Source organism: Aplysia californica, unplaced genomic scaffold (genome assembly GCF_000002075.1).
Source record: "Aplysia californica isolate F4 #8 unplaced genomic scaffold, AplCal3.0 scaffold00027, whole genome shotgun sequence".
NCBI lineage: Eukaryota > Metazoa > Mollusca > Gastropoda > Aplysiida > Aplysiidae > Aplysia > Aplysia californica.
The window spans coordinates 898,398-910,713 of NW_004797297.1; the positions used below are offsets into that span (position 1 = coordinate 898,398).

General features: G+C 41.1%; 1 protein-coding gene across 3 annotated transcripts in view; it reads left to right on the forward strand.

Annotated features, from left to right (window-relative positions):
* The window catches only part of LOC101851322 (putative alkyl/aryl-sulfatase YjcS), an 18,200-nt gene extending 8,049 nt beyond the window's left edge, over positions 1 to 10,151 (forward strand). For all 3 annotated transcript variants that reach the window (XM_005091226.3, XM_005091228.3, XM_005091227.3), the window contains exons 4-12: positions 1,351 to 1,507; positions 2,347 to 2,442; positions 3,901 to 4,004; positions 4,847 to 5,026; positions 5,858 to 5,975; positions 7,633 to 7,826; positions 8,456 to 8,602; positions 9,011 to 9,091; positions 9,751 to 10,151. In XM_005091226.3, the coding sequence (XP_005091283.1) occupies positions 1,351 to 1,507; positions 2,347 to 2,442; positions 3,901 to 4,004; positions 4,847 to 5,026; positions 5,858 to 5,975; positions 7,633 to 7,826; positions 8,456 to 8,602; positions 9,011 to 9,091; positions 9,751 to 10,038 (1,365 nt within the window). In that variant the 3' untranslated portion in view covers positions 10,039 to 10,151. The remainder of the gene's footprint in view (positions 1 to 1,350; positions 1,508 to 2,346; positions 2,443 to 3,900; positions 4,005 to 4,846; positions 5,027 to 5,857; positions 5,976 to 7,632; positions 7,827 to 8,455; positions 8,603 to 9,010; positions 9,092 to 9,750) is intronic.
* The last annotated feature ends 2,165 nt before the right edge of the window (positions 10,152 to 12,316 follow it).

A 12,316-nucleotide genomic window follows, 5' to 3' on the forward strand; every position in this document is an offset into this window, starting at 1 on the left:
CCCCTCTCGACAGGCCTGTCCACACCAGATCGACTAGTCCTAACACTGTTCCTGTAATGTGGACGTTACAAGGTTCAGTTGTTGGAGTTCCAATTTTATGGGCTAAGGTATATCCCGACCTTTGTGCTTTCACTTTGGAAGGCGTAACAATTTGGTTGGATAGAGGGATATGATTGGAAAGGGGAGTGGGAGTTGGTAAAAAAAAAAGAAAAAGAAGAGAAAAACACTTACGTGTCCGTTTAGGAATTCCAATTTCCTTTGAAACACTCTTTCAAAATTTGTCAATATAATCTCAGTCTCTGTGTTCTTTCAGCTATGGGTTATAACCAGTGGCGTCGTGTGAGTTGCAGACAAGGTGGTGCGTAATTGGAAAGTGAACAAAGGGGACATTAGGCTTAGTAGCCACTATTACGATTTCTAGAGAAAGTCAATTAGAACCTGCAGGATATCCCGTTGTTTACATCTATCGATATTTACAACTGTTTCTAGATGAAACGGCATACAAGCTGCAAGAAAGGGAAACAATACTAACAACTCACTATGCTCACAATCTGAGAAGATTTAAAGATTTGTAATTACTTCGTGCAGCACCAGGACTTGCTACACAATAGAGGGAGACAGCAGTTTCGATACCCATTCCTCAATGAGTTAACGTAGACTCTACTGATGTAGTAGATAGGATCGCGGAGACTTGGATCAAATTTTTAACTTACACCAAATTGGTGCTGCCAAGAGCAGTTTCATGCACCTTTCTTCTTGTGCGGGAAGAACGATTTCTCTACAGTGACAAAAATAACTTTGGTGCAAAGATTTTGCTTGCTCCCAGCAGACACTACTGCAAGTGGTGCGACGAGAATAAACCATCCTCGCCATCTGTCTCTTCACTATTAAAAGAGATCCTAGCTGGGGAAACGGGAGTTGAGACCTTGAACCCCATCCCTTCATCTCCTACCGCGTCAGAACTTGACAAGCGTTACAGAGTAGGTATAATAGTAAATGCAATAAAATTATTTCAATTTTTTGAACTCCTTGGGAAATGTTTTACTATGGTGTACATAAGTACACAAATACATGCATACATAAATCAATTTAAAAAATAAGACTTGAATAGTATTACAAAAGTGGACAATCCACACATCATTGCTGATCTCCACTGTGCAGTGCCCGTCCTTTTTTTGACCTAAGATTATCGTATCCTGCTCAAGGACACCCCAGTAGCCATCCACCTAACAAACTTTTCATCAACATACGTTTGACATTATTATGAGCATGAAGCCACTAACCACTGTCAGTGTTTGTTTTTTGTCTATATTTTCAACAACTTCTCTATCCCCCCCCCCCCCCCCCCAGGCTTTCATCGAGGACCCACGCAAACCTCCTGAAATCTGGGCCCACCACGAGTTGCTGACTCACTTACAGAGACAGTTCTACACCAACAAGATGCTCCTGACCCGTGCCGCCAGGATGTTTGGCATCTTGGTTCCAGACTTAATTAACGCTGGAATAGGTGGGTCTGGGGTGAGGAAGAAAGGGAGGGGTGATAGAGGATGATGTGTGTATTCTCTTTTTTTTGTAGATGTATTATCGTTGCCATTCTTACTACTTGGCACTGTTCTTTCGTTCTTCTAATTGTTTTAGAATTCACAATATACATGAGAGAGAGAGAGGGAGAGACAGAGACAGAGAGACAGGGAGAGAGAGAGAGAGAGAGAGAGAGAGAGAGAGAGAGAGAGAGAGAGAGAGAGAGAGAGAGAGAGAGAGAGAGAGAGATTGGAGGAGGGTGGAAAAGACCAATTGGCCAGATTAAAAGAGTGAAATCAACAGACATTAGGATTGTACATATAGGAGACAATTAGATAACGTGTAATGAGAGGAAAGACAAATTGCCTCTACTTCCCTCCCCCCCCCCACCCAACAGAACGCACTCCCCAATAGAACACACAACAGCTGATTCGCTTCATGCCTATCTGTTTGTTGTTCTCCCCTTCCCTACATAGCTAAACTGTTAAACGGTCTATCAGGCGAACGACTACTCTTTTAACCAGGGATCCATTTACCTTTTCACTACTTTCCTTACTTCACCATCTCATTCTATTCGACCTTTTGTTTTCCGCCGTTCGTCTCCGTCGATAAAGACAGAAGAACAACATGAACAGCTAGCAAAATATAAACAAAATCCAAAAGCTAACAACCAAACAAACAGGTCGGCACTCAAATCGACAGCAACATATCTCCTATTCTTATGACTGCCATGCCTTCAATGCCATCAGAAAAATATGATCTTCGACGTAAGTTCAGATTCTCTTTTCTTCCTCCTTCATCACACAACCTTGCTGGCGTTCATAGGACCGTCGCTCCGCCTGGACCTCGGATCAGTGGACATGGGGATTGTCTACCCTACCAAGCTGATGACCGGGGTAGAGAAGGACATTCGCATTGCTGGTATGTTTTATAACAGTACATAGTAGGCCTACTATAAGCTTTAATGCTGTAATGTATTGTGAGGCAAGACCATAGACTTGGAATATAATAATACTGTGGCGTCGGTGGCCTAGTGGTTAGGCTACCGGACTCGTAATCGTGAGGCTGCAGATTGGGGGTTCGAGTCGCATCCTTGAAAAAGGCACTTTACACGAATTTTCCTCACTTTACCCACGTGGGAATGGTTACCCGGCCATAGACAGCGAAAGATCTTGTCAGTACGGTAGTGTTTTAGCGCCTATAAATGTCTGCTTGCACTGTATGCTTCCTAGGAAGTCGAGGTTGTTTTAGAATGCTCTTAGGTCCGCCGGGGTAATAGTATAGATTGTGAAGCGCACAGAGCTTGCTGCTGAGCGGGGATTTGGGCTACACAAATGCGATCTATTATTATTATTATTATTATTATTATTATTATTATTATTATTATTATTATTATTATTATTATTATCTTAGAACATGCAGTGTCACGGCGATCGCTCCTTGCTTCTATAAAAGCTCAGCTGCGAAGCGTGCGAGCTTTGGGCGCCCAAATGAAAGTATTTTTTTGAAAGGCAAAACACCAGTTTTGTTATAGTCGAGTTCGCATTTCTCCTTGCCCTTTGAGTCAGTTGGTACACTTCTCAGTGAATCGATATTACGTCAGAGAGAACGGTCTGATTTTGCAATACAAGTCTATAGGTAGGAATATCTCAATTTAACGATTTGACCAAGGTCAACGGGTTGTGAGAGAAAGGGAGGGGTGCAGCCAGGGCTGTTGACAGCCGTGGTGTGGATTCGACCAATTTCAGCTGTCCATTTGTATGGGGGAGATATGGGTTTTAACTCTCCTGTCATCACTTTCAAGTTATTTACGTGGCAGAATCGCCGAATTTAGCGTCTGTTTCCGATAGGACCAAGCCAACTGTGTAGAGAGACTTGAAAACTCCACAAAACGACCCGAGTTCAAGAAAGCCCAATCTAAGATTCGAACCAGTGCCATCGGCTATATTGTCCAGCATGATAACAACTGAGCTAACAGAGAGCCCGGATGGGGTTGGGGGTTCCAGAACAGTTACTATCATTCTAATGAATCCTTGCTCCTGACAGACCCAGCTGGAGAGCAGCAGTCACAGTGGGCAGCAAATCATATAAGACTCCACGAATAAGAAATGCTAAAACCAAGAGAGAAACCCACAAGCTGCGCACATGCACAAATGGAAGTGGAGCATTTAAATGATCAAACCAAACTGTGGCAAACTTTTCACTTTTAGAATTGGTCTCATCGATCACAGCAGAAACCACAAATAATCGTAACCTTAAATTCTTCAAATTATTTTATTTCGCTGGAGAAATACGATTATTATCTTCTGCGGTGTATTGGTCTTCGTCATACACTAATGGACGAATCATTAAAGAAAAATATTAATGACTCCTTGACAGGTGTGAACATGAAACTGGTGCACATCCCGGGTGAGACTGAGGACCAGATTGGAGTCTGGGTGCCGGGAGAGAAAACATTGCTGTGTGCTGATGACGTGTATCAGGTAAAATGAAAGCATCGGATGTCCCTATGCTATCAGTAAAATAAAGTTATTTTTTGCCAGGAACATATCCCCGCAACAATATTCTGACAAACTGTTCCCTAGTGTAAATATAATAATATAATGTTTTGAAATGTAATACTTCTTTACATTTTGAAGAGACAGTCACTTTTCTTTCAGGAAATGCTCCTCAGATCTGGTTGTTGTAGTTAATCATAAACCTATTTGATGATATTTATTCGAGTATTTCATTTTCTCGAGAGCAATTAACTCGTTTACGTCACCAATCCACAAGTTGTTAAAACGTGCTAAGCTCACAATGCACATTTTTATACGAAGGAGCAGAAACTGTTTGAATCTTTTAATCTTTGTACCTACATTATGTATTTATTCTTGGGGTTTTCAACATTTAGAATGTACATTTTGACAAAATATTTCTTGAGCACATACAATAGATCCCATGCACAGAGTACTTCATAGGAGCAGAAGTCAGAGACTGTGGTTGTAAATCATAATTCGGAGACTTTCCCTTCTTTCACAGGTAAGACCCAAACATTTTTGTAGATCCACCATGTACAGTCAAACCTGCTCTGATGACCACCTGTTCAAGAAAATCACCCATACAAACGATCATTCCCACCCCGACTCCGATTTTTTTCCTATATTATAATGATACTGTCGAACAGAGCCACATGTCTAAGATGGTCAATTTTCTCCTCGACAATGGACGGTTGTCTTGGACAGGTTCAACTGTCTGTGCATCAGAATGAGATTTTATAGACAAATAAAAACTACAGAATAGAATGGAATGTCTCTTCTGACAAACCAATATTCCGTGTTGCCAGGCGTTCCCAAACTTGTACTCAATCCGGGGCACCCCGACCAGGGATTTGCTACACTGGTCATCCTCTCTGGATCGCATGGTTAGTCTGAAGCCAGAGTTCTTGGTTCCCAGCCACACCCGGCCGATTGTGGGTCAGGAGGTCATCCGTGAGTTGTTGACAGGATACAGAGACGCTATACAGGTCAGTTTCTGAATTGGCTTTTTAAAGACAGCTTCTGTGGTTTAATTGTTAGACTCTTGATTATTGCTCGTCAGAGACCCGAGTTTGACCCAAGACTTATTTTATAGAGTACTTTTATCTTTTCGCTGCGGGTTTGTGACTCAGACGGGCAAATTTGGGTAGCCCGTCTCTAATATGTATTAATGTATTTGTGTATTTATGTACGCCATTGTAAAACAAATCTCCTAAGGGGATCAATAAAGTGGAATCTATCATTGTTTCATAAAACTGATTTCTTTCTTCTTCAGTTTTGTATTTTTATTTCCACGCTCTGTTGTCCACCGACACATTTCTTTCTTTTTCTGTTATTTCCTTCCTCTGTTATCCACAAACATAATATGTGTCACGGCGTAGTGTAATCAGGCACTCATCAATTTTTGGGCACATGGAGTTACCGGTATCACATTGAAGTTTTTGATAAAAAGATATACTAGTCTATCTTGAATAGAAGTCGATATATTTGTGATTGAATGATTTTTGAGTCGCCTGGTTTCAGAAGTAAAATTAGTGAGAAAATGGCGTCAAAGATTGGGGACTTCAAAAGCTTGAGAGCCCTTGGAAACTGTAAATGTGCATTTTGTGTGCTATAAATCAACATTTTCCCAGTAAAATACATATAGTAATGTGTTTTTAAATGGACATACAATTTTAATAAAATTTGCTAAACAGGTGGGAAAATGCCAGTTGCTTCAATTTAATTCTTTTGACGAGCGGTTGATTTCACCATGATGTCTCATATATTTATTTCTTGTTCTATTTTCTATTATTACCTCCACCACTTGTTGTCCACAGTACGTCCACGACCAGACTCTGCGCTACATGAACAAGGGTCTTATGCCGGATGAGGTCGCAGCCGTGGTCCACCTCCCCGAACACCTTGCCACACACCCGTACTTGTTTGAGTTTTATGGTAAGTACACTCGCGCCAATAGACAAAATGTACGTAGGCGGCATATCGTGGGTAAGATGTTCAGATGTACTGAATCCAGAAAGCAACATTGTTTCTTGGAAAGCAAAAAAAAAGAAGAAAAAACAACCTCTCATTCTTTATACAATTGTATTTGGGCCTATATTACGTATTTTCTTCTTTTTTTTCAACACATTGATAGAATTTGAATTTTAGCAAAGTATTTCCTTAGCACACGCAATCAGTACTACAGATTAAGTAACTGCCCTGAAAAGAAATATTTTGGGTGTAGTTCAACAGGGCTGGCCGACGATATGCTATTATCTGTATGACCTTTACCGTAAGAACAAATTCCCATAATTTTTCTTTTTCCTTTTGATGCACAAACCAGATTAATTAACTTAACTCAGCTCAATACACTTGATCATACTTTCATCAGGATTATTGCAAGTATCTTTTACCAATAACCTTTCAGTACATTATGTTTACTTGTATTTCTATTGGTCATGCAAAAATTGCTGTATGCTTTTTCACACAACACTTGTTTGACTTTCACAGTAATTTCAGGAGGTTTTAAGAGAGCTTGAAGAATATTTCTCACACTCACTCGGTTCTAGACAAGCTTTTACCCATACCCATAATTTGTCTTTTGTTTTGTAAAGATAATTTTTTTCTTAGCCTAAAAATTCCGGCGTATGTGGTGCATTAGTTTGGCGTTTCACTTGCACCCACTGATGACAAGAGTTCGATTTCCAAGTGGGAAGTTTTTTTTTTATCGAGTATCCCTTTTTTCTGCTGGGATGTTGCATCCCTCCCAGCTTGGGATGGTTCTGACTGGCAGAGTCCAAGCTTCCTTCAAAATTCTAAATGATATAAATCATGTCGATGGGCGTAAAACATCTACGATTTCAATCCAAGCCTTTACGTGCCAAATACTGAGCGTAGCGATAGCAGAAACTGGAGGCTAAATAAAAAACAACATATTTGGCAACTTTAAATACTTTAAAGGGACCAAAATGCCTTTTGGTGAAAACCTTACGCGAAGTCAAGTTTTTGTAGATTCTTGCGCTTGGTGTATATTATGCACGTGTGGAAAATGAAAGCGCTTGATGATGAATTACCCCCACTTCTACCCTCCTTAAGGTTCCCGAGCTCCTTAATGGAATTGTCATATTTGATTAAATCACTGTCAGTGTTTGTGTGTGTGTGTGTGTGTGTGTGTGTGTGTGTGTGTGTGTGTGTGTGTGTATGTGTGTGTGTGTGTGCTTGTCTGTGGCCATACTTGCAGCACGTCACAACTTTGATCAAGGAAAAAGCTGAGGAGCACTCAGAAGATCAAGTACGTGTTTGGTTTTTGGGTTTAACGCCCCTGTCAACACTGCTAGGTTCTTTAAGAGGCGGGACCGAATTTAACGTCCGATCCCGATAGGACTGTGCCAAATGGATTGAGAGCCTTGAAAACTCCACAAATGGACCTGCGTCCAAGAACGCCAAGTATGGGATTCGAACCAGGGCCATCAGCTCCTCAACTCAATATAATACCAACTGAGCGTATGGAGCGCCTCAAAAGACCAGAGCGCTAAAAATAAGTAGTGAACTATAAAAATACTGTATGTCACCCTAAACCTATTACTCCAACTCCTTTTTCCTTATTCCGCAGGTACGGTGGAATGGTCTGTCAAGGGCGTATTCAATGCTTACATGGGCTGGTTCAGTGGTGATCCTGTAGAACTGTCGCCCCTCACGCCGAATGAGATGGCCGAAAGGATGGTCCACTTCGGCGGAGGGATCGACAAGGTCACAACACAAGCAGAGGAAGCTTTGGCCAGAGAGGAATATCAGTGGGCTCTGGTGGTAAGGCATTAAAGGCGCCATATTCTGCTCATTTTGTATGTTAAAAACAATGAAAACCCTTTTGTTTCAGTGTCTGTAGAGAAACAGTTACGTTCTTTGTCTTGTGTAGAAAAAAGACTTGGGATACGCTTCAGTATGAAGAACATAGTTTTTTAAGTATCTTCGTCTTTCTGCTGGAAGGTATTTTACCTGGTAAAGATTGGTCCTTGCAGGCAGATTCGAAGCAGTCGTATTTCCAAATTTATCTAAACCTGGGCGATGGCAGCAAAAGACTATTACAAAAAATAACAACGTCAAAATAAATATTGACCAATATTTCACGTTGAAGCTGGGCCTCACACTGTGAGGGGTTTCAAGAATTTAAGAAGACACGTGAGAATAGTAGGTAAAATAAAAGAAGGGAATTTACCAAAAATTGAGATTGTCCGGTGAAACTGATCGGAGAAAAGGTGCCATAGCTTTTAGAATAGTCTTTCAACCCAAGACTACAAAATATACGTTCTTTTGAGTTGTGCGTGGAGCTCATATTCTAAAATAACTGCTTTTAAGAACGTTGGTCTTTGACCGTGTAACTTAAACCTCAGACTCTCCGAAACAGAATTTTTATTCTTCATAAAATTCTTCCTCAGATCAGCTCCTACGTCATCCGTGTGGATAACAGTAATGCCCGGGCTAAAGAGGTCAAGGTCAAAAGTTTGATGGCGATGGGAGACAGACAGACGAGTCCTAATGGAAGAAACTACTACTTCACAACTGCCATGGAGGAGATGGGGGAGGTGGGTCTCTTGCTGTTACAGGCGTGTAGAATGTCAAGACGTCCAAACCCTTTACTGACAGCTTTCTTGGAAATACAATGTAGAGGTTTATACAGTTTTTCTATTGATTTGTATGCTTTCCGACTGCCAGTCAGACTAATCATATTTATGATATATTTGTACTCCCTAATGTCTTTTGATCACTTGCTCAATGGTAATATGAGTCTACTTCACGGTAACATAAGCCCAGGTGAGGTGGTATTACGATTCGGAAGACAGAAAACACTCCAAAATGACGTCATCTATGATGACATCGTATTTATTGTTCTACATTGTTGCCCAAGCCCAACACGCATCCTTCCCTATCCCCAAGAAAAATGATTATAACGACGAACCTCCCATATAAAAACTCTTGAAAACCTATTGCAGGTGAAATTTGCCGCTAATAAAGACAGACGCGCTGGTTACATCAGACAGTTGCCCCTTTTGAACCTCTTCAAAAGTCTACAGGTAAGAGCTTTGGACAATGTTTAATTAGAAATGCAAGAATAGACTGCATTTTAGACGCTAGTACAATAGACCCCAGGTAAGTACGAGTAATCTGTACAGTGTGCATAGAGATTCTATGATATTTGTTTGCACATTGTAACATTCAATGAACTATTTGTGAGTCCGTGGCGCAGTGTAATACATGTACATAAGAAGTGTCTGTAAGTGTTTTTGTGCAGTGTGCGCAAGGACAGTAGAAAGTGATTTTTACACTGTATTCAAGGACAGTATGTGAACTGATCGCTTGTAAGTGTGTGATGGTATTACCTCTGGCTTTGCTTAAAATGTCTCGACAGTCAAACGTATGAACCAAACCATGTATACGCATTTACCTCCAAGCATTTCTGTTTTACTTACCTTTTCTGAAATAATTCGTTTTTTCGCCTTCTCTTTCCCTGATACACAAAACTGCGCATGTACACCCACCCACACCCACCCACACACACACCCACCCACACACATACACATACATACATATACACACACACACGCACGCACACACACACACACATACACGCACACACGCACACACACATACACACACACACACACACACACACACACACACACACACACACACGTACACTCGCACGCATGCATGCAAACATACACACTTGCAGGTGAGATGGAACGCTGAAGAGTGCGGAGTGGTCAACTCCACCATTCACTTCGAGTTCACGGATGTGAAAGAAAGTATCACCATGACAACTCGTAACGCCGTGGTCCTAATCTCAGACCGACCTCCCACTGACAAGGTGGACATCAAGGTGACAGTGACCAGTCAGGTGTGGCGGGAGGCAGCGATCAACTCTTTCTCCGGCCTGTCCAGTCTTGCGACAGGGGACATGAAAATAGACGGAGGTCTGGCTGAGTTCACCAAGGTCATGGGCTGTTTTGACAAAGACTGAGGTGTACACAGCAACTCTGTGATTTGCCCTAACGATTGCAGTTGTATTTGTGAGTGTGCGTGAGTGTGTGTATCTTCGTGAGTGTGTGTATCTTCGTGTGTGTGTGTGTGTGTGTGTGTGTGTGTGTGTGTGTGTGTGTGTGTGTGTGTGTGTATCTTCTGTCTGTGTTTCTGTGTGTATTTGTGTCTGTATGTTTTAATGTTTGTCAGTGGATGTTGTGTTTATGTGTGTGTGTGTGTGTGTGTGTGTGTGTGTGTGTGTGTGTGTGTGTGTGTGTGTGTGTGTGCGCGCGTAGAGAGATAGAGAGTTTGAGGTTTAGAGAGAGAGAGAGAGAGCAAGAGGGAGAGAACGAAGATATGAGAAAGAGAGAGAGAGAGAGAGAAAGAGAGAGAGAGAGATAGAGAGAGAGAGAGAAAGAGAGAGAGTGTGAGAGAGAGAGAGAAAGAGAGAGAGAGAGATAGAGAGAGAGAGAGAAAGAGAGAGAGTGTGAGAGAGAGAGAGAAAGAGAGAGAGAAAGAGGGAAAGAGAAAGAAAAAAGATAGAGAGAAAGAGAGAGAGAGAGAGAGAGAGAGAGAGAGAGAGAGAGAGAGAGAGAGAGAGAGAGAGAGAGAGAGAGTATCCGTATTGAGAAAAAGTAATGTTTCTCAAATATTGCTATGGGTTCAAATACTCTTTCGAACTGATGTATTCTGCGTGCGACGTCGGGGCGCCTTACCTCTTTACAACACCAGAGACGCCGTTGTAAGTCTATAAACAAGACAAAGGGAGAATACTTTTCTAACAGTCAAGATCAACGTATCCAAAGCCAAGAGTTGTGCTTGTATATTATGTGAAGTTGATTGGTACGACATCTGAACTGAAGGCTTAAAAAAAGTAATCAATTTTCTTCGTGATATGTCCTTAAAAATAATACGCGCAGCAGTGATCTCTTTATTACCTGTGGGGCAGTCTAGTTTTCCAATAAGTTATGCGGAGCTGAAGGATACCAAAGAGCATCCATTCTTACTGGTGTGTGTGTGTGTGTGTGTGTGAGAGAGAGAGTGTGTGTGTGTGTGTGTGTGTGTGTGTGAGTGTGTGTGTGTGTGTGTATGTGTGTGTGTGTGTGTGTGTGTGTGTGTGTGCGTGCGTGCGTGTGTGTTAGTGTTTTGTGCATCGCGGGGTAGTAGCTCAAGTATCGTACGAATATAATATTTATGAACTATTTCATGGTTTTGGCGAAAATCGCTTTTTGACATATTATTATTATTATTATTATTATTATTATTATTATTATTATTATTATTATTATTATTATATTTCAAGGCATTGGGCAAGGTGCGCATGCTCAATAAAAAAACAACTCAGTTGTTCGATTGTTTTGTGAAAGTGCTCCTTAAACTGAAATTCCAGTTACGATGGTTGCACTGCTACCCCCGAGATATTAGGGGATGTTTATGTCCTTGGGTGGTGTGTGCCTGTTTGTGAGTGTGTATGTACTCTTGCATTCTATATGTACGTGCATGTGCTTGCAACTTAATTTTTTCTATAGCACATCGCTTTGGTCAAAGTACGTTTTCTTACATGTGAGAATAGAAGTGTACCAACATAATTTTTCCATCATCTCATTTTCTACATGATTGATTAACATTTTTACACATTTTCCGTCATTCCAAAGATGTACTCAGTTCTTATATTATGTTATTATACATACTCTCCCTGTGGGATATCATTAATCAATGGGTTGTTTTTTTAAATCTTTAACCAAAGAGTCGCTCTTGTTTCAAGAAGAGTTTCAAGGTGTCTTGCGCGTTATTTGTATGACATCCTCGTTACTCTTCTCTCTCATTTAGCGGAGAACATTGATTCCACTATGATTGTATTTCTTGCCGCTCTTTATTTCACAGCTACTATATAAGTGTCATTAAAGAAGAAGTTCACTCTAGTTTACAAATGGCTATTTTTGTTTATTCTTGTAGTTACCGTATTATGTTCGTATTATATTTCTTAGTATAGTAAGAAAGCATTCCCGTATTTTCCTTGTTTATGGATTATATGTGGTGTAGCGGTCAGGAGCTTCGCCGTTGCAAGCAAAAGACCTGAGTTCGACTCCCGTGTGTGGGAATTTCTATGGAGCATCTCTGTCTTTCTGCTGAGACGTTGTATCCTTCTCAGACGAGGCTGGCCCTGACAGGCAGGTTCGAAACTCACCTCTTAAATGACCTGAATCGGTTCGACGGGGGCGTAAAAACACTTACACTGAAAAGGAGACTTCCGAAATAGTTCATAAATATTATATTCG